Genomic DNA, 22,581 nt, shown 5'->3' on the forward strand with positions numbered 1-22,581 from the left:
CCGTTTGTGGTTTGTGGTTTTTTTAATTTTAAGGAATTATTGAAGTCTTTTGCATCTAAAATATTGTTTATTAGAAATACTTGCAAAAATTTTCGGGTAAGTAGTAACTAGATAAATTTAGACTGATTTTAAATATAATTAGTAAGTATATTAATTAATTTTAGTGGTCAAAATGTGGTCACTTGATGTTGTATTCGAGAGTTTTCCAATTTCCAGTTTTCCCATCTTCAAATTATAATGCAAACCTCCAAATCAAAAATGATATAATAGATTTTCTTTTTTTTAAATAATTGTAAACAAATTGCATTTTATTTTTCGAAAAAAGTAGTTCCCATTATTATTATTATTATTAATTAGTTAATTATGTTTTGGTTACAAATTTAATTGCAGTTTTGTTGTTGGTTTTCCTTTAAAACTAGAAGAATTGTGTTTTTTTTTTGTTTTGTTTTGTTTCTTGTTGCATCTTTGCACATTAATACAAAATAATAGTAATAATAATAATAATAATTATGATCGCATCGGCGTTTATCCTAACCTTTAGGTGAATACCATCGAAATCGCTTCATGAGATGTCAGTTAAATGTTTTCCTGTTGATTATATAGTTTGTATATATGTTTGTATATAGAAAATATGTATCTTTGGATGAGCTCGTATGATATTGCCATATATATTGTATGTGTATCTAATGCTGAGTTCAAACTGTGGTCAGTCTTGAGTGCAATTCTGGTTAAGCATTTTGTTTTTGACGTTTTTCTGTTTTTTTTTATTGATAAATAATTATATAAAAATTATGATTTTTAGAGAAATTATTAAAATGATTGATCTTAAATTAGTGAAAGTTGAAAATGGTTGGCAAAGGGTAAACAGAAAGAGAGATATATAGAGAGAGAGAAAGAGGAGAAAAATGGCTGCGAGAAATGCGATAGACGTGCCTCCGTGTAATAGTATTAAGTGTAGCGTAGAGGGGGGGTCAAAGCAGGATAGATGAGAGAATTGCCAGATGATGGACGAGACATAAAGAGGGAAGGAAATGATGAAAAGGTGAACTTTGAAAGGGGGGCGTGAGGAAAGCTTTGGAACATTTCCTTTTGATGTTCTAACTACGCTTGACGTTTCCTGTGTGTGTTTGTGTGTGTGTGTGTGTGTGTGTGAGTGTGTGTGGGTGTGACTGAGTGTGAGTAGTAGTGGTGTGTCTGTTTGTGTGGGTGTCTATGTGTGGGAGCTAAAGTATGCTGCAATGCTTGGTCGACAGCTGCTGTCGCATGCGGCGCAAAAACAAACGCTCCCCCTCACGCACGCACCTCATTCCTCTGGCCACACCATTAAATACAATCGCCCTCAACCTCCTCCTGGTTAATCTCCTGATCGAATTCATCATCGGCAGTGGCCTCCTGATACTGCTGATACTCGGATACCAAATCGTTCATATTGCTTTCGGCTTCGGTGAATTCCATTTCATCCATGCCCTCGCCGGTATACCAATGCAAGAAAGCCTTGCGACGGAACATGGCCGAGAACTGCTCTGAAATGCGTTTGAACAGCTCCTGAATGGCTGTGGTGTTGCCAATGAAGGTCGATGACATTTTCAGGCCCTTGGGTGGGATATCGCACACAGCTGTCTTCACATTGTTGGGTATCCATTCGACAAAGTACGAACTGTTCTTATTCTGCACGGCCAGCATTTGCTCGTCCACCTCCTTCATGGACATGCGGCCACGGAATACAGCGGCCACTGTCAGATAGCGACCGTGACGTGGATCGCAGGCGGCCATCATGTTCTTGGCATCGAACATCTGTTGGGTCAGCTCGGGAACGGTTAAGGCACGATACTGCTGCGATCCACGCGAAGTGAGCGGAGCAAAGCCAGGCATAAAGAAATGCAGACGCGGGAATGGTACCATGTTGACGGCCAGCTTGCGAAGATCGGCATTCAGCTGGCCGGGGAAACGCAGGCAGGTGGTCACACCGGACATGGTAAGCGACACGAGATGATTCAGATCCCCATAGCTGGGATTCGACACCTTCAGGGTGCGGAAACAGATGTCGTACAAAGCCTCATTGTCAATGCAGTAGGTCTCGTCTGTATTCTCCACCAGCTGATGGATCGAGAGGGTGGCGTTATATGGCTCGACCACCGTGTCTGACACTTTCGGCGATGGCACCACCGAATAGGTGTTCATTATGCGATCAGGATACTCTTCACGTATCTTGGAAATGAGCAAAGTGCCCATGCCGGAGCCAGTGCCTCCGCCCAGTGAGTGCGTCAATTGGAAGCCCTTCAAGGAGATTATTTTCAAACACACATTGACAATTGTCTCTCCGAGATTAACTCACCTGCAGGCAGTCACAGTTTTCGCATTCCTTGCGCACCACATCCAAGACATTATCGACCAGCTCAGCTCCCTCCGTGTAATGACCCTTGGCCCAATTGTTGCCGGCACCGGATTGACCAAAGACAAAGTTATCCGGCCGGAAGAGTTGGCCATAGGGTCCCGATCGCACCGATTCCATAGTTCCTGGTTCCAAATCCAACAGAATGGCACGTGGCACATATTTGCCACCCGAAGACCGCGTCACAGCTGCAAAAAATTCAGACAACATTCGTTAGTCAACTGCAGATGGATCAATTTTTCGAATGGTTGTCCTTACCTGATGCCTCATTATAGTAGACACTGACACGCTCCAACTGCAGATCACTGTCACCCACATAGATGCCATTGCTGTCAATGCCATGCTCCTCCGATATGATTTCCCAGAACTGAAATTGAAAAGGAGAAAATCAGTTAATAACAGAAAGTTCAGACCTAAGAAAAGAACTAAAATATCAACAGGAAATATAAACTAAAGAGACTAAAACTAAGACTAAGATGTTCAGGTATAAGCAGATAGTTTTTGATAGCAAAGTAGATTTCCCCTGGCAACCTATTTGATTTCATTCGATTCTTAAACCGACGCAAATCACAATTTTCCAATGAAAATTCTACAGCTTTAATGTCAATTCGATTTGGTATCAGGAATCGAATTTAATAGAATTTATGGAAATCGAAACTGAAATCGGCGTTCTTTTTGATTCCGAGAGAATTTATTAACCTGTTTCATGTTAAATTGGTTGCCTCTCAATATCCTATTCCAAAAAAACTTGTGGGTAAGTTTCTGTAAATTGGAAAATGAGTGCATATTTTTCAATATTCCTGAAGAATAATTTCATTTAATAGAGAAAATTTAAGTTATTTATTTGATTGCATTGTTGCTCGCATATAGAAGGGATCAATTTATTTGTTACAAAAGATAATGATTACTAGACCAATGAAACCTAGCAAAACATTTGATGTAAAATTAAAATAGGTTAGCTTTCGTTTAGGACCAAATTCGTTTAAGGTTATAAGAAAGGTTTACCAAACTGCAAATTATTCATTCTCTGAATGTCACCAAACATACGACCAAACTATTAGATACACAACTCCAATATAGTATATAAATATAATATTCTTTAGAGTGTTTAACTAATTGTTTAGTAATGTTGTATCATTTTGAAAATGAACGCCGATGTGTGGCCGAAATACTTATTTCTGAATCAAAAAAAAAAAAATAAAACCTTCATTTGATTTTTATTAAAGCCAAGACCTCAAGCCTGAGACAACCCATCAAATGCGGCTAAAACTTTAAACTTTTTTTTAATTTTATAAAATAAATTTCTCACTAAAATAAGCCTATTTAAATTTAATTTAATTTAATTTCTATATTTTATACTTCTTTTTGATATGAATGGCTTCTATGACAGCTCAGACGAATTGTCAACCTTATTGTCAATTAGGCAACACAATAATAAAATACCAAGTTTCAATTCAAAAGCTTTTTAATTAAGATCGTAAAGTTGCAAATGATCACACAGACACTGCTATATCTACTCCGTTTCTTATGCTGATCAAGAATATATATAGATTTTGGCACTTTGAAGGTGCCCTTTCTCTGTGTAACAAACATCTGAATTGTATATGTACTAAATTAAGAGGTCACATCTAGAAATCCTTGAAACCTTTTTAAAAATATGATTTTTGAAAATATTTCCATGATAAAACTCTAGAAATTTATTATTTTAAAGATTTTTACTCATATTAAGGTAAATATAAAGAGAAGTTCAAAATTATTTATATGTAAAAATTCCATTTTTTATTTCTAAACAACCTTTTTAAAAGAAGTAAGAAAACTATGTCTCTAAAATCATCTCTAGAATCATCTGTAATAAAAAACCAAATGAAGTTTGCTAAGATGTACGATTTAGACATTAATCGAAGAACTAATTAACAAGAATTCTAAAAAAATTTGACTTAAGGTTCAAATTGGCGTTAACTTTTCTAAACAATTTAAACTTTTAATGTATGTATATGAGTATAAATAAAAGCTTTAGTTAAATTATTTCAAAATATAAACACTAAAACCAACTAACTAAATATTAAGTTACAAAAGGCGGTATCAACTTAAGAAACCTTAATTTTTAATTTATACTTTGAATCGAATTTGATTTTAAATAAAATAGAATCTCAATCCTTAAAAACTTATAAAAAGCGAAATAAGAACCCGAAAAGACCAAAAAAATTGGAACATAAATTTGAAGAGATGGAGAGATCATTTTTTGCTCTTTAATGAATCGGTCGTTCCTTTTCTGTGGTACTAAATAAATAAAACAAAGTATATCCAGGGACGATATACTTTTCTGATTGTTTAAGTTTTTCATCCTAAGTAGATTGACCTTCCTTTCCTTATGTTTTAATCTCTATCTCTCTCCCTTATTGATCAGCCCATGTAGAAAGATCAGTTGACATTTCAATTAGAAACTAATAGTTTACCATAATGGAAGATTTCACTGTATAGATAAACATTTCAATTGTATAACTAGCTTTTCATTTAGTTCAAGTGGACCCGCATTAAAAGATGCTTTATATACTTATAAGTAAGTAAATCTCTCAAGTTATCATTAACTCGTATGGATCGCCTTATCTCCACCCACAGTGTTATCTTAGTATATCCCATTTTTGCTATCACATTCATCAACCGTCTCTCTTGTTTGTCCCCTATATATATAGTATATATGTATGTACAGATATAGTACCTATATCACTTGCAGTCGTTTATCAAATTGAATAATTGTATCCACCCAGCCATGTCAGAGTTCATGTTGCCATCCGCCCGTTTGACATATGGCCAGCCGCAGAAACCGCCCAAAGAAATACAAATACACCAGAAAAAAAAAACAACAACACAAATTACTCTAAAAAAAAAAGAAATAGAAGAAAAAACTAAATTCTCAAAAATTCTGTTTTTGTCTTCTCCAGCTGTGAGGCGGGGGCAGGGGAGGCTGACAATGTGACAACGACAAGGCGCAGCCGCAATAAAGTTTATGCCAACCAAAGCAGGAATAAAAAAGAATCATAGATATATATATATACATATATATATCTGTATAGTATATGGATACAAAACTTCTACACAAAAAGGCACAATTTTTGTGTCCATATAGAGGCGTTGCCGTCAAAAGTGAGACACATTGCTAGAGAACAATTTATGTTGAGTTTAGACCCGACAGTTCAGTTCAGTTCAGTTTTGGTTCTGGTTCTGGTTTGGGGTTTTCTTTTTTTTTTATTTTTTGGTTTTTAGTTTGCTGGCAGTTTTAACATGCCCTGATTTAGTGCTAAATTTAAAAAGATGCCTCTCGTCCGGGGTCCGTCCCGTATGAACGAATGAGAAATGGAAGGAAAATTATTTCAAATATTTTCACTGTATGGGACAATTTTTTGTTGTTGAATGCAACGCTCCTGGGGTGCTGCCTGGCTGCAACCTTAGGCAAAACGAAAGTGTTAAAAATAGCTCAGGCCCGAGGGACGACTCTGACTCATACCCAGAATATATAGCATATCATTCTATATTCCTCTCTTCTCGTCTCCTCTTCTCTCTCTCTTGCTGTGTCTTTCGGTCTCTGCATGTGCAACATGGCGATGGCGGTGGCAGGTTAACGACCCAAAAGGCAGAGGCTAAGACCAAATTAACGCCCTAGATGCCAGCTGGTAGACAAGTCGACAACATCATTAGAAGCATCTTTAATCGTAGACAAAATGCCATTGCTAGAAGCACTTTGAATTTGTGGAGGAACGCAGCCCAAAAGTATCTATAAAATATCATTCAACATTGACTTTCTTTCTTCTTGGGGTTTGTTGGTTTTTTTTTGGGTTGGATTTATTGCGGAAATGTTTGTTATTGGCAATTGGGCAATTGGTTTTGCTGCGTTTAACAAGAACCAAATATGGTAATTTCGGGTATGTTCTTCATTTTGGGTTATATCCCAAGAAACTATTTTCGGGGCCGACGATAACTTTTCATTGAAGCGCAACGTTTAAATGGTTGGCAGCTTGGCAACTAAAAGAATTTTCATTCTAGAAATAAACACACACAAACACACAAGAAGCTGAAAAAGACAGACAGAGTGATAGAGAGAGAGAGGAGAGGAAATAATAAAAATGTTAGCAACTGAAGTGGAGTAGCTCCCCCCCTTTGTCACCCCTCACCATTCCATTCTAGTCAATGCATTCTTTCTGTCTGCCTTGTTTCCCTTTGGCACTTGAACTTGACGTGTGCTCGCTTAACACAGCGGGGGGAACTGCTGAGAGTGTGGTGAAGTGAAGAAGGGGGGACTGCAACTGGCGCTGCATTTCTTTGTTTATTTTATAAAAAAAAAAAAATAGGAAAAATAGGAAATCCAAAACAAAAAGAGAAGCAAATGCAATCTCCGCAAGATCATCAAATTTAATTGGAGTGTGGCCGTCGCTGCAATTATGATGAACAACAACAATAAAGCTTAGTTTATAAAACGCCGGACGAATAAACAACAACAACAACAACAGCAGCAACAACAACAACAACAAACAAACTAAATTAGCACACAAAACTGTTGAAGTGAAAAGTCGTTTTTCATGTTTTCCATCTCTTTCATCATGGATGGCCTTTCATTCACGCAGTCATTTGAGTGATCGCTTTACTTTTACATCCAAAAACTAATTTTCCATGATTTTTCTACTTTATGACTTTTCTTTTTACTATTTTTTGTTTTTTTTTTTATTTTGTTTTTCTCTTGATGATCCCTGGAAGTTGCCCCTTTTTTTGGTATTTTTGAAGGGGGAAAGAATTAATAATAATAAAGTCCAGCTGTGAAAATTCGTTCCTGCCACAAAAAATTTGAAAAGAAAATGCTTCTCACAGAATATACTGTTAGATTGTAATTAGAGATCAATCAGTTGCACGATCTGAACGTTAACCGAAAAATAATTCGACAGTAAATTGCATTTCAGCTGACTCATGATCGCAACACATTTACAGAACTGTATCGAACAGTTTTCCATTGGCAAGAGGCACGGACAAAGTGTTGGGAAGTATTAAATGTGATACATGATCTATTTTCCACAGATGACTTAATGGGAAATTAGAAAGATGATTCATTGGAAAATCAGTTTCGACAATTTTTATCGAAATTCTTTGAAAAGTGTTTCAAATATTTCATAAATTAATTTCAGCATGACTCAGAAATATGTTTTTAAATAAATTAAAGAATATGTTGTAGATTGTAAAGTTAATTCTATGAATATTTTCATAGTATTTTATCTATAGAGAAGTTTTATTAAATTTTAATAAATGCAACCTAAATTTACTTATATTTTTATTAATAAGTCGTAAATAATTTCAAGCTTTGGGTTAATTTATAATTCTAAACTTTCTCAGTTTCATTTTCCCAAATTGAATGAATAATCTTCTCAATATCTTTGAAATTTCGAGTTAAAAGCTAAATTTTCTTATAATTTTTCATTTATTTATAACAAACAGCAATAAAATTTTGTTCGAAATTTCAATTTTTCTAAATGTTTTAAATATATTTAATAGAAAAATTAACTTTAATAAAAAGTGAAATGATTTCTCAATGAGTTTTACAATTTAATTTAATTTTTATAATTATTGACTTTCGAATTAACAAAATATTCTGAATTGGTTAAAATCTTTCTAAGACAAATTTAGAAATCAGAGACATTTATTATACATTCAAAACATTAATTTAATTACTTTAAATATATTCAAAGTTTTTTCTTACATTGAATATGCACAAATGTTACTTTCAAGACTTGTTGCCCATATAAAATACAAAATATAATTCTGTTGAATATATTTAAAATATATTTATTAAATCGAGAGACTTTCCTGATGTTTGACTTGTTATTAATCCACCATGGATTTTGTTTTTATATTATTCCTCAAATTCTTCAATGACCCTATCGCAAAAATAATTCCAAAGGAGTTTTTCAAGCTTTCACAGACTTCCATTTTGACAGTCTTGACTGATGGAAGATAAAGTTAAGTCTTCATTTTTGATTTCGTTTTTGCAAAATTTTGAAATGTTTCTTCAAGTATTCGAGGCAAACACTAAATTACAAAAATTATTCATAACAAAGCGCATATTCAAAAATTGTCATTTCTTTTTCAACACATTTTATTAATATGAATTTTTGTTATTTACGAAAGCCCTTTAAGGCATTCCTTTCGATTAGACTCAGCAAAGCAACTTTAATAAGATTACTAAAGTAAACTAATTGTGACTAATAGAGCATTTGAAAATGATTAAAATTGTTGAACAAATAAACTAGAAAATAATCATACGACTTGTTTGAAACTTTGTTGTGAGAAGTGCCATTGGTTATGGGTTTTCCAGATGAAAGCAATACAGTTATTCCATTTATATAGTATAATTTCAAACTATTTAGTTGGTATCAAAAGAGTTCGTTCAGGTAACGTGTGTTTATGCAATTTTTCAAACGAATTTTCGTATTGCTTTTCTCTAATTACTCCATTTTCCAGTCAACATCTGTTCTACAACAATTTTGTTTGTCTCATTTTCCATTGCAGACCATTCTCTATAAACTTTTTTGTAATTAATTTTAAAGCTTTCTGTCTCTCCTCTTTGTTTTTCCTGCCTGGCAACAGCTACTGCCACGCCTCCCCTCCCCTTTGGGCCCACTAAGCCTCCTTGTTTTGAGACACCCTAATGCATGCGATCATCTGGCCGCGGCGACTGGCAATTGAGACGCCCTCATTAAGTGTTGCATGTCTTGTAGAATGCAACTGTTGCAGTTGCCTCTTGAACAAAATCACTCGAGCATGAACTTTTTGGAAGAGGCGAATGAAAAAGAAAAACTCTGCAAACTCTGCAACAGCAAAAGATCGCATTTTCCGGCATCAACAACAAGAGGCAAGCGCAAAAATAAATGAAATATTTTCACATGATATGAAACATTTGGCATCAAAAGGCAAAGGAAAATTTCTTAATTGAAGAGTAGCAAAAGGCCTAGGCCCGCCTGCTATCAGTCGAAAGAAAAAGGGGCTGGTCGAGGGGAGAGGGCCGGCAATGTTGGTGTCAAAAAGTCGGCGATAATAAATCTCAAAAGAAAGCGAAAAAGAGAAGACAGCGCAGAGTTTAATGACTTGAGGCTATCGGCCGAATGATTCTATATATATATATATACTTAAAATGCATTTATCGTCAGCGGAAATGCAAAATTCGTTGATGAGGGTGAACACTTGCCACTGTGCCACTTGTCCTGTAACTGGACACTGTGGTAGATGACTCATTTCCTTCTTCCTGTGTTCCTGTCTGTGGGCACTTGTGCGGTTTTGGCCCATTAGCTTACCCCAATATTAAATAGGTAGCCTTAGTTTTTGTCACATTTTTTTCTAAAATGTCCACTCAGCTGTTTGCATTTCTTTATTATTATAATTCTTTTCTGTTTTTTTTTTTTCGTTTGGTTTCGTTTCTTTGCTCTGCTTTGCGAGGTTTCACATTACAGTTTTTTTGCTCAAATTACCAAAGCCGAAACTTCTCATCGTATGCTGTGGGTAAACACACACACACACACACACACACATGTACGTCTTTATATATGTTCTGTCTGTATGTAAGTATCTCATTCATTTATAAGCAAAACTACTTCATAAAAGCATTACTTATTGCCCAATTCCGAGAAATACAACAAACAAAAAAACAAGAAGAAAAGTTTACTTTAAATTGACTCTCTGTGCCTTTCCTCTTGCCTCTCACAGAGAATTGACTCATGACAAAATACACAAAAAGAAGAAAAAAAAAATCACAACTAAAACCTAAAACCAAAGTCCCCTTATCTCAGCTTTCGCTTGGGGTTAGATAGACTTTTTATTTTTCGTCTGCCTTTGTTTATAAATTTCATTTTTTCATTTTTAATCATAGCTTGTTTGCCATTTTATCAGCATTAACTGCATTTACAATGTGTGTCACATATTGCCTACAGCAAATGAAGTGAATTCAATTTGCTTGACATTGATTTTTGAGAGAATGCGATCGCTCTATGGGGACCTGACAACAACAACAAAAAAAAAACACACTGGAACAAAAAAACTCAAACTGGTATTGCCAAAAATTAAAAGAAAAGCCAATAAAAACAAAAAATAAAACTTAAATGCAGACTTATTTGGTGGCCAGTCAAAAGCAGCGTGTGGTCGAAGGGGGAGGAAAGAGCAGGGGAGGGGAAATCGGCAGCAGATTGCACTTGGCGCCAGCTTTTTCGATATCGAGTCGTACCAGTGAGGCATATCGATTCTATATACTAATTGGTCACATTCACCCATCAAGCTAATCAAATTTTTATAATTAACAGAAATTAGTCTTATTTTTGGGCTAAGCCAAGCAAATACACTTGAAGAAATATCAAATATTCCTAACATTAAGAAATTTCTAGTCTTCACTCTAATATTTATCAAACGCTTCAGTTTGAATTGTGTTTGAAGCCAAGATTCGTCAAACATTTTTTAAATTTATGTGGCCTTGAAATCTTAAGACTTCTTTATCGTCAAGATTTATCATTTGTTTTTAAAACGTCAAAAAAGTAAATAAGTTTTAGGAGTTGGTTGTGGCTTTAAGAAATCAATCTTCTAATCTTGCTTAACTATTGTTAAAATTTTTGTAATCCACCAGCCAATATCTATTAACTATAGGAAATAATTGTACAAATTTTTTTAAATTACCAAGTTGAATCTGTTTTAAGGTGTAGAGACATTTTTAAGAACTTCAATTCGAGTTTAATTTGAAATTTCTTGAATTATAATGAAAGATTAAAAAAAATGTTTCAAATTGGGTTCTGAAAGTTTTTTTAAGAGCTCCAATTGGAGTTTCATTTAAAGTTTCTTTATTTAAAATTAAAGTGAATTCATAAGTGAAGTAAAGATTGTGGGCAAAAAAAATATTGATTTCTGCAGGTCCAGTAAGTCAACGATCAAATTTACTTATTGTCTCTTGTGAATAGTTTGTAAATAAAAGTTTGCCTAAAAAAAGTTGAGAAATATCTTGAATGGGAAATTTAAGTATAACGTCAATACCATATTGACTAATCTTTAAGAAACTAATTAAATGTAATTTTTTCAATCTAAAGAATATTTTAACAAAGACAAAAGCAGGTCTAAGAAACAACTAAGCCATTTAATTAATTTCCATAAATTATTGTTGAAATATAGTTTAAGCTCAAGTTTTGTGTCAATTTATAGAGAAAAACAATTTTTTTTTAAAGAGTCAATCCAAAATCTTAATATAGACTGACTAAAACATTCTTTTCTTTTCAGAATATGGTTTTCGTATTGCCCAAAATTTGATAATCTGATTAATCACTAAAAATTTTATATCAGAAATAATCAAATTAATTAATTTAAGCTCCAAGTCTCATCAGCTCTTCCTACTCCATAGTGAAATACAATTTTTCGGATCAAAAAAAAAACATGAGTAATTTTAAAGTCTTTGTGCTACTTCAGTTCTAAGAAAGTATCTCAGGAGACCCAAGTCCATTTACCATAAGAACGTTTTAGTCTTTCAACTAATTTATAGCCAAGACTTATATAGACTTGCATAACTAAAATGAAATGTCAAAGTTGTGATTAGTTTTGCAGCAACTTGAAATACACATTTCATTCTTTTTTCACACTTTGCTGATCTTGCTTCCAGAGAAAAGGAAGAAGCAATTGCCAGTGATTTCTTTTTGAGGTTTTTCTTGTTGTTGTATTTCGGTTGCAGGCACTCAACAAAGCGCAAAGATACAACCGCAATGATATTTCAACAGATTTCCTTCGTTTGGTTTGGGTCAAGCCCCAAAGTGCAAGAAAGAGGCAAAGCAAAAAAGTAAGTACGAACAAGAGAGGCAGCAAAACATTTCTTTTCTTTACTTTTCACTTCCCCTCCCTGGGCCCTGCTCCTGCCCCAGCCCCGGCCCCTTTCTTTATATTTTTGACTTATGTTCTTGGTCTTACATCAAAATGCCATAATTCTCCTTGGAGAGGACGTGCCTGGAGAGGGGCAGTAGTAGTAGTTGATGAGGGAGGAGCTGGAGGAGCTCTTGTTGGAATGGGACTGTGAATCATTTCGGTGTAGGCCCAACCCGTTTTCACTTGGTTCTTGTTGTTGTTGTCGTTGTCACTCCTTGCCACAAAAAGGGCATATTGAGTGCCTGCCAGACAAGACTCAAATAAATTTCTTGGCTTGAAGAGTTTTTTGTTTTTATTTTTGGAGTTGTTTTTTTTTGTTTTGTTACTCGTATGCAGTTTGCATTTAATTTATTTAGTTTTCTTTTTGCTTTAATTGCTGAATATGCTGAAAAAGGCGACGACATTGTTCACTTTTTGGAAACTCATTGAAAAACATTTTCGGTCAATGTGCATAAATTAGCAGAATGAGAAATAAAAGATTACTTGAATATATATAGAGAGAAAGATAGACAGAGAGGGGGAGAGAGAGGGAGACTCACCTTAGCGCCAATTTGGTTGCCGCATTGTCCAGCCTGCAAATGCACAATTTCCCTCATTTTGATTTAGGGTTTTCTTTTTATTTCTAAATGAAATTTAATTAAAATTAAGGAGCTTTGGGCTGGAGCTGATCTGATGGATTGATTCGTGTGTGTGTGTTGCTGCTGGAGTTCTTTGCTTTGCTTTGCTTTGCTTTGCTTTACTAGGGGGAGAGTCGAAGGCAGAACGCGCAACTTTACCGCACAACGCACAAAACTCAACTGATCGCCACAGCGCACCACGAAGACCCACTGGCAGAGAAGCCGGCGCAGTCGATTGACGACGACGGCAGCGACGATGGCGACGACGACGACGACGGTTCTGGCGAGTGCCACCAGAGACGGAGAGAGAGACGATCACACATACAGGCATTTGTATGTGTGTATACTCATCCATCTAAAGATGGACACACACACACACAGGGTGACTGTTCGGTAAAGTTCTGCAACTTTTTAGCTTTCTTTTTTTTGGTTTATTATGGCAGCTTCAATCACTCGAACACGACAGGGCAAAAGCCAAAACAACAAATATTACGAGCATGCTATTTATACCCGAAACTCTATACAGGGTATCTCTATGGGGTATACTGTACCTTGCATGCAAGAAGTTAATTTACCAGGATAGAATTGCTGTGGAACACAAAAACCTGCTTACTCTTCATAGTCTAGTTTTGGGCGCTTGAGAATGTTAGAGATGTAAATAAATCGATAAGCCTTTTGATAAAAAGTTACTTTCAAAGACTGAAACAGAAAATATATAAATTAAAATTAGTAGGAACAATTTCGTAAAAGTATTTAGTAAAAATTTGTAGTTACCAATTACTATAATTATTTTTAAAGTACTTCTCTCAAAAAAAAATCATCTATATGTAATGTATGTAATAACAGAACACAGCTTCATGTCGCTTTAATGGGGCTTTCTATTGTTGTCAACTAATTTAATTAGTTGATCTGAATAGCACATTAATTAAAAAGTTTTATTCTAGTAATGCTAATCCTAGCTTTGGCATCCTCAAAAAAAGTATTTTGTAGACACTATCTTTGGTGAGTTTAAAGTACCACCTTGAATTTTGATGAGCTCGAAGTGAACATAAGTGTCCATAGACAAATTTTTATTATCATTTTTACTTTATTTCGATCTTTAAATATAAATATTATTAATTTTCTAACTTTGATGCCATTTTAACATGTCTAATTTATGTTGTTGATGCTTATTTTATTGTTAACTCATCAGGTATCAAAACTATCTATGATTAACCTGTCGAATGAGATATTTTATGTTTTTAAATTAGATACAAAATGGGTAAACTAGATGAGATTTAAAGAGTTAAGACATTTTGATGCTCGAAATTATAGATTACAGACTAACATAACATAATACATTCTAATTATTAACTATTATCAATTATTAATTAATTTAGAGCTATAATCCTTTAAAAAAAATGTTTAATTCACATTTCTAATATCTCGAAAATTTCTTAGAAAGAAAAATCTTTTTGTTTTTAGCGTAACTATAATTTATGAATTTAATTTCAATGTAGAAATACAGTTTGAAGCATAAATTACCCCTTAAATCTTCAAGTCTAACGCTTTTGTGGCTTTAAATTTTGTTATTAAAATTATTTCTCCAAGTTAAGTTAAAACTTAGCTGATTCATAATTAATACATATAGATATATGTACTCAAATGCTAACAACATGTTTGAGAGTGGATAAACTGGAAGGATACGACATCCCGCGATTTGTCCATAAAAATGATATATTCCAGAATATTAACCATTTGACTGAAACAAAATCGAAATGTTTTAATTTGACTTTCAAGGTAACCAAAAAATTGTATTACAAAGATTTTAGGTGATATGTCTTAAACCTAATAAGGTTGATAATAAGATGAATCCTATAAATTTTTAAGTTTTTCATTTTGAGCAACTAATATGATTAATTTTTTTGACTTATGATTTATTTCTTATTTCAAATTGAACATATTTTGTGTATAAAAAAACATTGTATATACTTGTTTTTCTTTAATTTTTAAACTCATGAAATACCACAGATTAAAGTTACACATATTATACATACATATTTGAAAACCACAAACAGAAATGGAACGAAACTAACAAATTCTTTTCACAGAACACTGAGATGAGTCATATATATTAAATTGTATTCATGATATCATATAATTTTATTATTTTATTATTAAAAATATTATTAAGTAAATTTTGACTATCAGATAATCTGGTAATCACAAATTATAAGTTTATTTTTAATACACTTTACACACAACATCTTAGCCTTTTTGGCATAATCTGTAGCCAACGTAAATAAAATACAAATAATAATTCAGAAATAAAATGATCATTTAATGCATTTTTAGAATTTACACAAACATCTCCTTAAGGGCAGGGTAATATAGATGTATTATGTGATGAAATTCCAAAAGGTTCACTCAAAATTCACTAAAAATATATTCTAAAATATACAATTCGTAACTAAATTTAATTATTAAGTTCTTTATTTCAAGCTAAGGCTTAGAATTCTGTTTACTTCTTAAATTTTTCAGACGTCTCTTAATAATACTTTTTTCCTCTAACGCATTCTTGGTATAAAATATCACAAACAATAAGTTTAAAGTGTAATATTTTAAATAATTTATTTAGATAACTTAGCTTAAGGCCTAGTAGCTATAGCTAGTAGCAGATTGGCTGTAATTTACAATTACTACTTAATCACATTATAAATAAATAATATTTATAAAACTTTTTAACATAATTTAAGGAGTATATCTTTTCGATTTCATAGTCATTATCTTGATATTGCATAAGTACCAATTAGTCGATTTCTATTTTGCTTCGAAATCTTAATGAAATTGTCTCTTTTGTTCTATATAGGGATCTGACTCTGTTGATGCATCTGAAACTCAGTGTATGTGTGGTAGTGTTAGTCTGTGTGTGTGTGTGTCTGTAAGTATATTAAGCTGTCCGTCTGCAACTGAGAAGCAAAGCAAGGCAAGTCACTGGCACGGCACCCCGTCGTCTTTTTTCCTGTTTCTAAGTTCACACATTTTTACGCTGTCAACTGCAGCGACGACTTTCACGTTCTAATTTTATCAGCCATAGACTCTCGGTGCACAGGTATGCAAGAGTCCTATGTGTGCCTGTGAGAGTAACTAAACCTCTAAAATCTGTGTGTGCGTGCATTCACTTCCACAAAAGTGTCACCGCAGTCATTAGAAATGTTTTTCTACATGTGTTTTTCCTTTCATTTTTCGAGAACGGGAACGAACGAACAGCAATAGCAACGAGAATGGAAATGGGAATGGGAATGGTGCTCTTCTAATGCATTCAACTTTTATCTTATTTTTGGGGGGAGAATTATATATTTTTAGGCATACTTCATTCTGCATACTGCAGTTGAGAGTCTTCTCGAGTTCGAGGTTCGGTTCGGCGCCTTGTTTCCTTGGAAATCAATCAATGCTGCTTCGAGACAATTTGTAGTCGTTTTACTTTCTAATTACTTTCAAGTTGAAAAGCCAAAAGCGAAAATTTTTAGCAGACACAAGGGGAGGAGCGAAAGCAATAGCATGAACAGCAGATAGGAGGGGTGAGAGGAGCCCCAGAGGTAGTTGCTCTACAAGTGCCTATTTTCATCGACGGCAAGTCGTACCGCAAAATTCACTTTGGTTTAAGGCAAAAGTAGCAGGCACACATACTCAAGAGTGCTGGCTGTGTGTGTGTGTGTGTGTGCGTGTGTGTGCTGGCTAAATTTAAATACATATACCACAAAATAATCTCAAATTTACGAGCATGAATAGTTATATAAAATGTTATACATTTATTCCGAAACACACACACACACACACACACACTCACACATGCGGAGAAAAACAAAGCAGAACTCGAGCAGAGGTCCTGGGACAGAGATTCAGAGGCCCTAACATTGTCCTTGCTGGTTGCCAAACAAATATTGGCCTGACATTTTAGGTTAGCAAAATACGAATTGAAATGATGAAATAGTTTCCAAAAAGTGGCGTAGTTAAATAAAATATTTAAAGGATGTAAATTTTGTAAATCTGAAGAGAACTTTTACATAGATAAAAATCGTTCACTATGTAGTAATATCTAAAAATAATTTGTATTCTAAGACAAAAAGTGAACCATGTGTTTGGTATAACGAAAGAATTTAAAGCAAATTGAGGATAATAATTGATAAACAAAAGATCGTTTAAAATCTTTTCCACATGTTCGATAAACTGGAGTCAAAGATTCTTCTGTTACTTGATTGTTATTTGGATCAAATATGAAATGAATATTATATATCTATGCTAAAATTAGTTCTTAGTAAAAATCCTCAGACATCTAATTATGTTTTTTTGTTTTAATATTTTATAATTTCAAACAATTTCTGAGTTGTATTTGCTAAAGACATTTCGAATACTTCACTAGATCGTTTTCATTTGAATTGGTCCTTAAAAACTTACAAAATTGTTTTTACCAAGTGCATATTTAAGATATAGTTACACTAACAACAACTTTAACATGATTTTAAACAGAGAGATAACGAGTTATTTAAGTTTATTACACCTTTTACTTGAACGGACAACTAAATAATTATTTGGGAGAGTTCAAAAGTTCCTTTTATACTCTCGAATGAATTTTTAATTTTTTATTAGTATTTTATTAACATTTGATTTTTATTTATTTTCTTATAAGCAATGATAATAGTTAGAAACTTATGATAATACGTTCCGAATCCCTGTAACTTATTTTTGGGTTCTGAAGCTTTTTCAGAAGTGAAAATTATGCAAAATAATTTTAAAAGAAGTTAATTTTTTTGAAATTTTTGTTTGACTATAAATAAAAAAACAAACTAAAGCAGAATTCTTTTCGACAATTATGAATTTCCAAGCATTTTTCGAGTCTCAATAAAAAAATGTGAAATTGTTCTTAAAAACTGTGTGACATTGTTTATTTTATCGAAGAGTAAAAATGAGAGAGAGATCTACCACAAAAGGATCTATTGAATTAGGAATTTGTATACTACAGTTTAATTAAATCGGCCGATTTTCTGATATTTGCCTAGTTTTGAAAAAAGGCATATAAAGTTTTACGCTTGGAAAAAAGTGTATGATTTTTAATTTTTGAAAAATTGTTTATAATCCTTTTGGTATTTTAGGTAATCTAAAAATATTTATATTTATAATAATAAGTTATCGAAATATAAGACAATTCGTTAGAGTTTTAAAGTGGATTAACCCCCAACATTAGGCCACAATAAAAATTAACTCAAATTTTACAGATAAAATAGGAAAGGTGATCAAGAGAAATTGTGTATTCCAAAAACGAAAGAAACTTACACTTGAAACAGCAAACGTGAGTATAAAAAGTTAAATATTAGAAAATGCCCTCAAATGGTAAAAGTCTTTAAAAAATCTCTGTAAACAAAATTATCTTAGGAAAATTTTTTGTAAAATGGCTAGGAGGTAATAATGAAGTGCTTAACCTTTTTAAATCAGTAAGTAATAAATAAATACTCCAGTGGACAACTAAAACATGAAAAGGTTTAGGAACACATTACAAAATGTGAAAAACAACAATTTTTAAATTGAAAATTTCGGATTGAAAAAGTGATTTTACCTTGCGTTTTGGTTAGTCAATAAGGACTAAATTTGTTTTCATCTTGCCAACTTCTTAGAATGATATAATAAGTAGAGCTACTAAACTGTCATGGTTTTTTAATTTTTTTTTAAATACCTGACTGGATTTTGTGTTAGTATTATTAAAAAAAAGAATCGGTTTTATATTATTAGATTTCATAATTATTATTAAATGATTTTTTTGTAAGTTTATGAATTTGCTTTTGTTCAGCTTTTTGTTTTGGGTTAGCTAGAAAACTTTTTGTTGATCAATTAAAAAAGTTGAATTGTTGTGCTAGGTGAAAATGTATTCAAAAGTTTTCCTTATGCTGTTGTGAGTTTTTAAAGCCCATCAACATGGGTTAGGGCTACGCTTATGTCAACATACACAAAACTCAACTATGTATGCTATGTGTATTCTAGTGTGTGTGTGCGTGTGTGAGTATGTGCGTGTGTGTGGTCACCCCTCAATAGTAAACCCAATTCACAGTGTAATGCCCACAACCCGAACCCAATCCTGTGTCCCAATACAAAAGCATTTTACCCACAAAAAGTAACAAATGTTTTTTTAGGATTTGTGTTTTGGGAATTTTTGCACTTGTGTAAATGTAAACGCACACACACACACACACCTACAGCCATATACATATATACATGTATATATTTAAGCAAAAATTATACAAAAACGCATAAACACAGACACTGAAATATAAAACACAACAATTTTTGCCAACATTTTCTTTTATTCGTTTTCCATTTTTTCATTGTTGTTGCTGTTGTTGTTTCTGGACTATGGCAAGTTTTGTGATTATTGTACGGCATTAGCATATCCACTCTGTGTGTGTGTGTGTGTGTGGGTTAGTATCATGTTAACATAACAAGCATTGCTAATGACCAATCCTCCACCCACACCTTCTAATTGATTGATTTGCTCTCCCGCTTATATTTTAATTTATTTTCCAATCATCTCTTAATTTCAATTATAATGCGCATTTTAATTTATGTTACTAAATATGAATGTTGGTTTTCCTTTTTTTTTTCACCTTTGGCTTGGTTTTTTCCCTTTTTTTTTGTATTTTGTATTTTAAATTAAAATTAATTTCTGCATAATTGCATTTCGGTTTTGGGTTTTTTACCTACGGCTGATTTTTGTATCCTTTGCGGCTGCATTTTAATTGAATTTGATTGATTTTTGCTGATATTGTTGATGGAAAAATAATATTGTTGTAAAATCATAACAATTGCGATGTGGAGTGTTTTGGGCGGGTAGGGGGGCGTGGCATAATAGCAAATGGTCTGGGTTTGGGAGAGGAATAGGTTACACCTGTTGGGTCGAGGCTGAAGCTTAAACAGAACAAAATCAAGCACAACACCTGCGAAACAATTTTTCTATCTTTGTACTTAAATGTATCTGTGTGTGTCTGTGTGTGCGTGTGTCTACGAGCGATAAAAAATGTGCGGCATACTTAAGGGCGCTTTGGGGGTGTTGGTTTTTTAAGGTATATATCGTTAGTTAAACGAAAATGGGTTACGTTTGACAGAACACACCACAGACTATAGAATGGCCTGAATTAGAGGTTATTGAACTGAATTTTGATGATACAAACTTTAACTCAAATACTTAGTAAGAATTTTAATTTCAACATAACTAAAAGGTTTGAAAAAATTATGTTTTTTTTTTGCCAGAACTTAAAATAGATGAGTAAAATTAGAAACAGAAAATGTTTTATAGAAAACCATTTCTTTATTTCTTAATTCACATTCCACTCGGATGAATACCAAAATTTTTCATTAATCCTTGAAATTATCTTAAGCAAAAAACCCTTTAACATTTTTTGTCCAACGTTTATGGTTGAAATAATTCTTTAATAATTCAATATTCTCAGGCAAGTTTGCATGCAAATGTAAAAATGGTTCTAGTTTTGGTAGAAGGTTTAAGTAAATTACAGACTCGAACTATCTGCTAGCTAAGCCAATAAAAGTCCTGATCTGAAAACTTCTTATGACTAATGGGCTATATAAATGATATTTTTATTACTCGCTTCTTTGCTTTTCTTTAGAATAATTCCATGTAGATGCATGTAGATGATGAATCAAAGATGAGGAATTGTTAATCACCATAAGTCGAATCAATTATTAAAATAATTTTATCAAATAAAGTAAAATTTGAATGATTTTCAACACATTTAGTAGCTCTAAAACTATTGAAGTGCACTTAATTAACACTTAATTAAGAACGAGTAGTATGGACAGGTCTCTTATGGGTTAAATCTACCTTTTCTTATGCAAAATATACACTTTGTTTTAATGGAAACGCTTATTAGGGGGGGTATTCTTGGTTGGGTGCCATTTTTTCGACCCTTTTTCAAACAATTATCAAAGAAGCTATGCCGAAAATTATTTACCCTTGCAGTCCTTGGCTATAATATTGTAACATTTTCCAAACTCTTTTTCTGTAACTCAATTCATCAATGCACAAACAAAACCTTCAAAAGTATTCTTCTTACCTTATCCGCTCTGCAAACCATTTGTATGTTCACAGTAGGTGAGTGATCCGCACCCATACATATTAACATATTCACATATGTGTGACTAAGTAAAACGCATGCGAACTGACGAACACACGGACATGGCTATATCCACTGAGCTTATCACACTGATGAAACATTTGACCAGTTTTATAATACAATCTGCAAGGGTATTAAAAAGCAATTTAAAATTTAATTTGAGAAAATGAGGGCCGTTCAAAAACCTTTTTATACCCTTGCAAAATGGTTATATTAATTTTGGTCAGAAGTGTGCAACGCATAGAAGGAAGCATCTCCGATTATAATTATATAAAGTATATATATTCTTGATCAGCACGACGAGACGAGTTCAAATAGCCATGTCCGTCCGTTTGACCATCTGTCCGTATATGCGTCCGTCTGTCTGGATCAGCGCAAACTCCTCCTAGACCGTAAGATCTATAGAGCTATTTGTTTATCTTGGATTCAGCCGGATCGCACGACTATTTCATAAAGCTCTCATACAAACGGCAAATTGAATATTGGTCGAAATCCAGGAACTTCACATCCTTCGCAGTAGTCTGTAACAGGAATGTAATTCTAGCCAACGGCCTGCTCCCCGATGACTACTCTATTTTTACGGCAGAGGCTTTCGCTGTTCTACAGGCCTGTCAGTTTGCACAGAAGAACAGAGGCAAATTCATCATTTGCTCAGTACAAAATATCAACTGCAGCCTCGATATTATCAGACGTATCCGCAGTATATGCATTTCTAATGATGTTGTGCTTCTTTGGGTACCCAGTCATCAAGGAATCCCTGGCAATGAAAACGCGGCTACCGCAGCCAATCTGGCACATTCCAATATCAGAGAAGGACATCCGTCACCAACTTACTCAGCACTCCAACAATATCTTAGCACACAACTGGAATAACTTTCATCATCGCTACAAATAACACAACCCTACTGGATTGGGCTGCATTTATCGCCCTAATGCAAGTAAACAGTAGTGGTCTACTTTTGTTCGTTTGCGAACGATTTCTTGCAATTAGATTTATATTTTTATATAATTTCTAATAAATAATAATAATAATAATATTGGTGAGTTTAAACGTTTTTTGATGGCCACTTTGATGGCTATAGGTAAGGAAAGAGTAAAAAACAACTTGCAAGGGTATACAAATGTTGACGCGGTCGAAGTTAGCCCGGGCCCTCTGGTTTTGCTTAATATTTAAATAAAATTTTTTAATTTTAATTGAGGGCGGAAGAAAATGATTTCTCAACCAATAAAATTCCCCTAAAGACCACAAAATAAAAAGTTGAGCTCGTTTCTAATTTGGGACTTGTCTTTGGACCTTTAAGTAGTCAATTAAGTAATCAGATTCAAGTTCGACAATAGGTGAAACGCCTTTTTAGTTAATTTACATATATATTTTCTTATGGCTTTTAGAATTGAATTCAATTGTAAGATAAATATAACAAATTGCACAAAAGATACAATCAGAACAAATAATTTTACACTAATTTAAACATTTATTTTACTAAATGAAAAA

General features: G+C 33.4%; 1 protein-coding gene across 1 annotated transcript; it reads right to left on the reverse strand.

Moving 5' to 3' along the window:
• Window positions 1–740: 740 nt before the first annotated feature.
• LOC6643398 (tubulin beta-3 chain) lies at window positions 741–13,110 on the reverse strand. The gene is made up of 4 exons (XM_002066109.4): window positions 12,853–13,110; window positions 2,651–2,759; window positions 2,336–2,580; window positions 741–2,277 (listed from the first exon to the last, which is right to left on the reverse strand). Exons 1-4 carry the CDS (start codon window positions 12,907–12,909, stop codon window positions 1,324–1,326), a joined length of 1,365 nt encoding a protein of 454 aa, XP_002066145.1. The 5' UTR covers window positions 12,910–13,110; the 3' UTR covers window positions 741–1,323.
• Window positions 13,111–22,581: the final 9,471 nt, after the last annotated feature.

The sequence above is a fragment of the Drosophila willistoni genome (assembly GCF_018902025.1).
Source record: "Drosophila willistoni isolate 14030-0811.24 chromosome 2L unlocalized genomic scaffold, UCI_dwil_1.1 Seg168, whole genome shotgun sequence".
Lineage (NCBI taxonomy): Eukaryota > Metazoa > Arthropoda > Insecta > Diptera > Drosophilidae > Drosophila > Drosophila willistoni.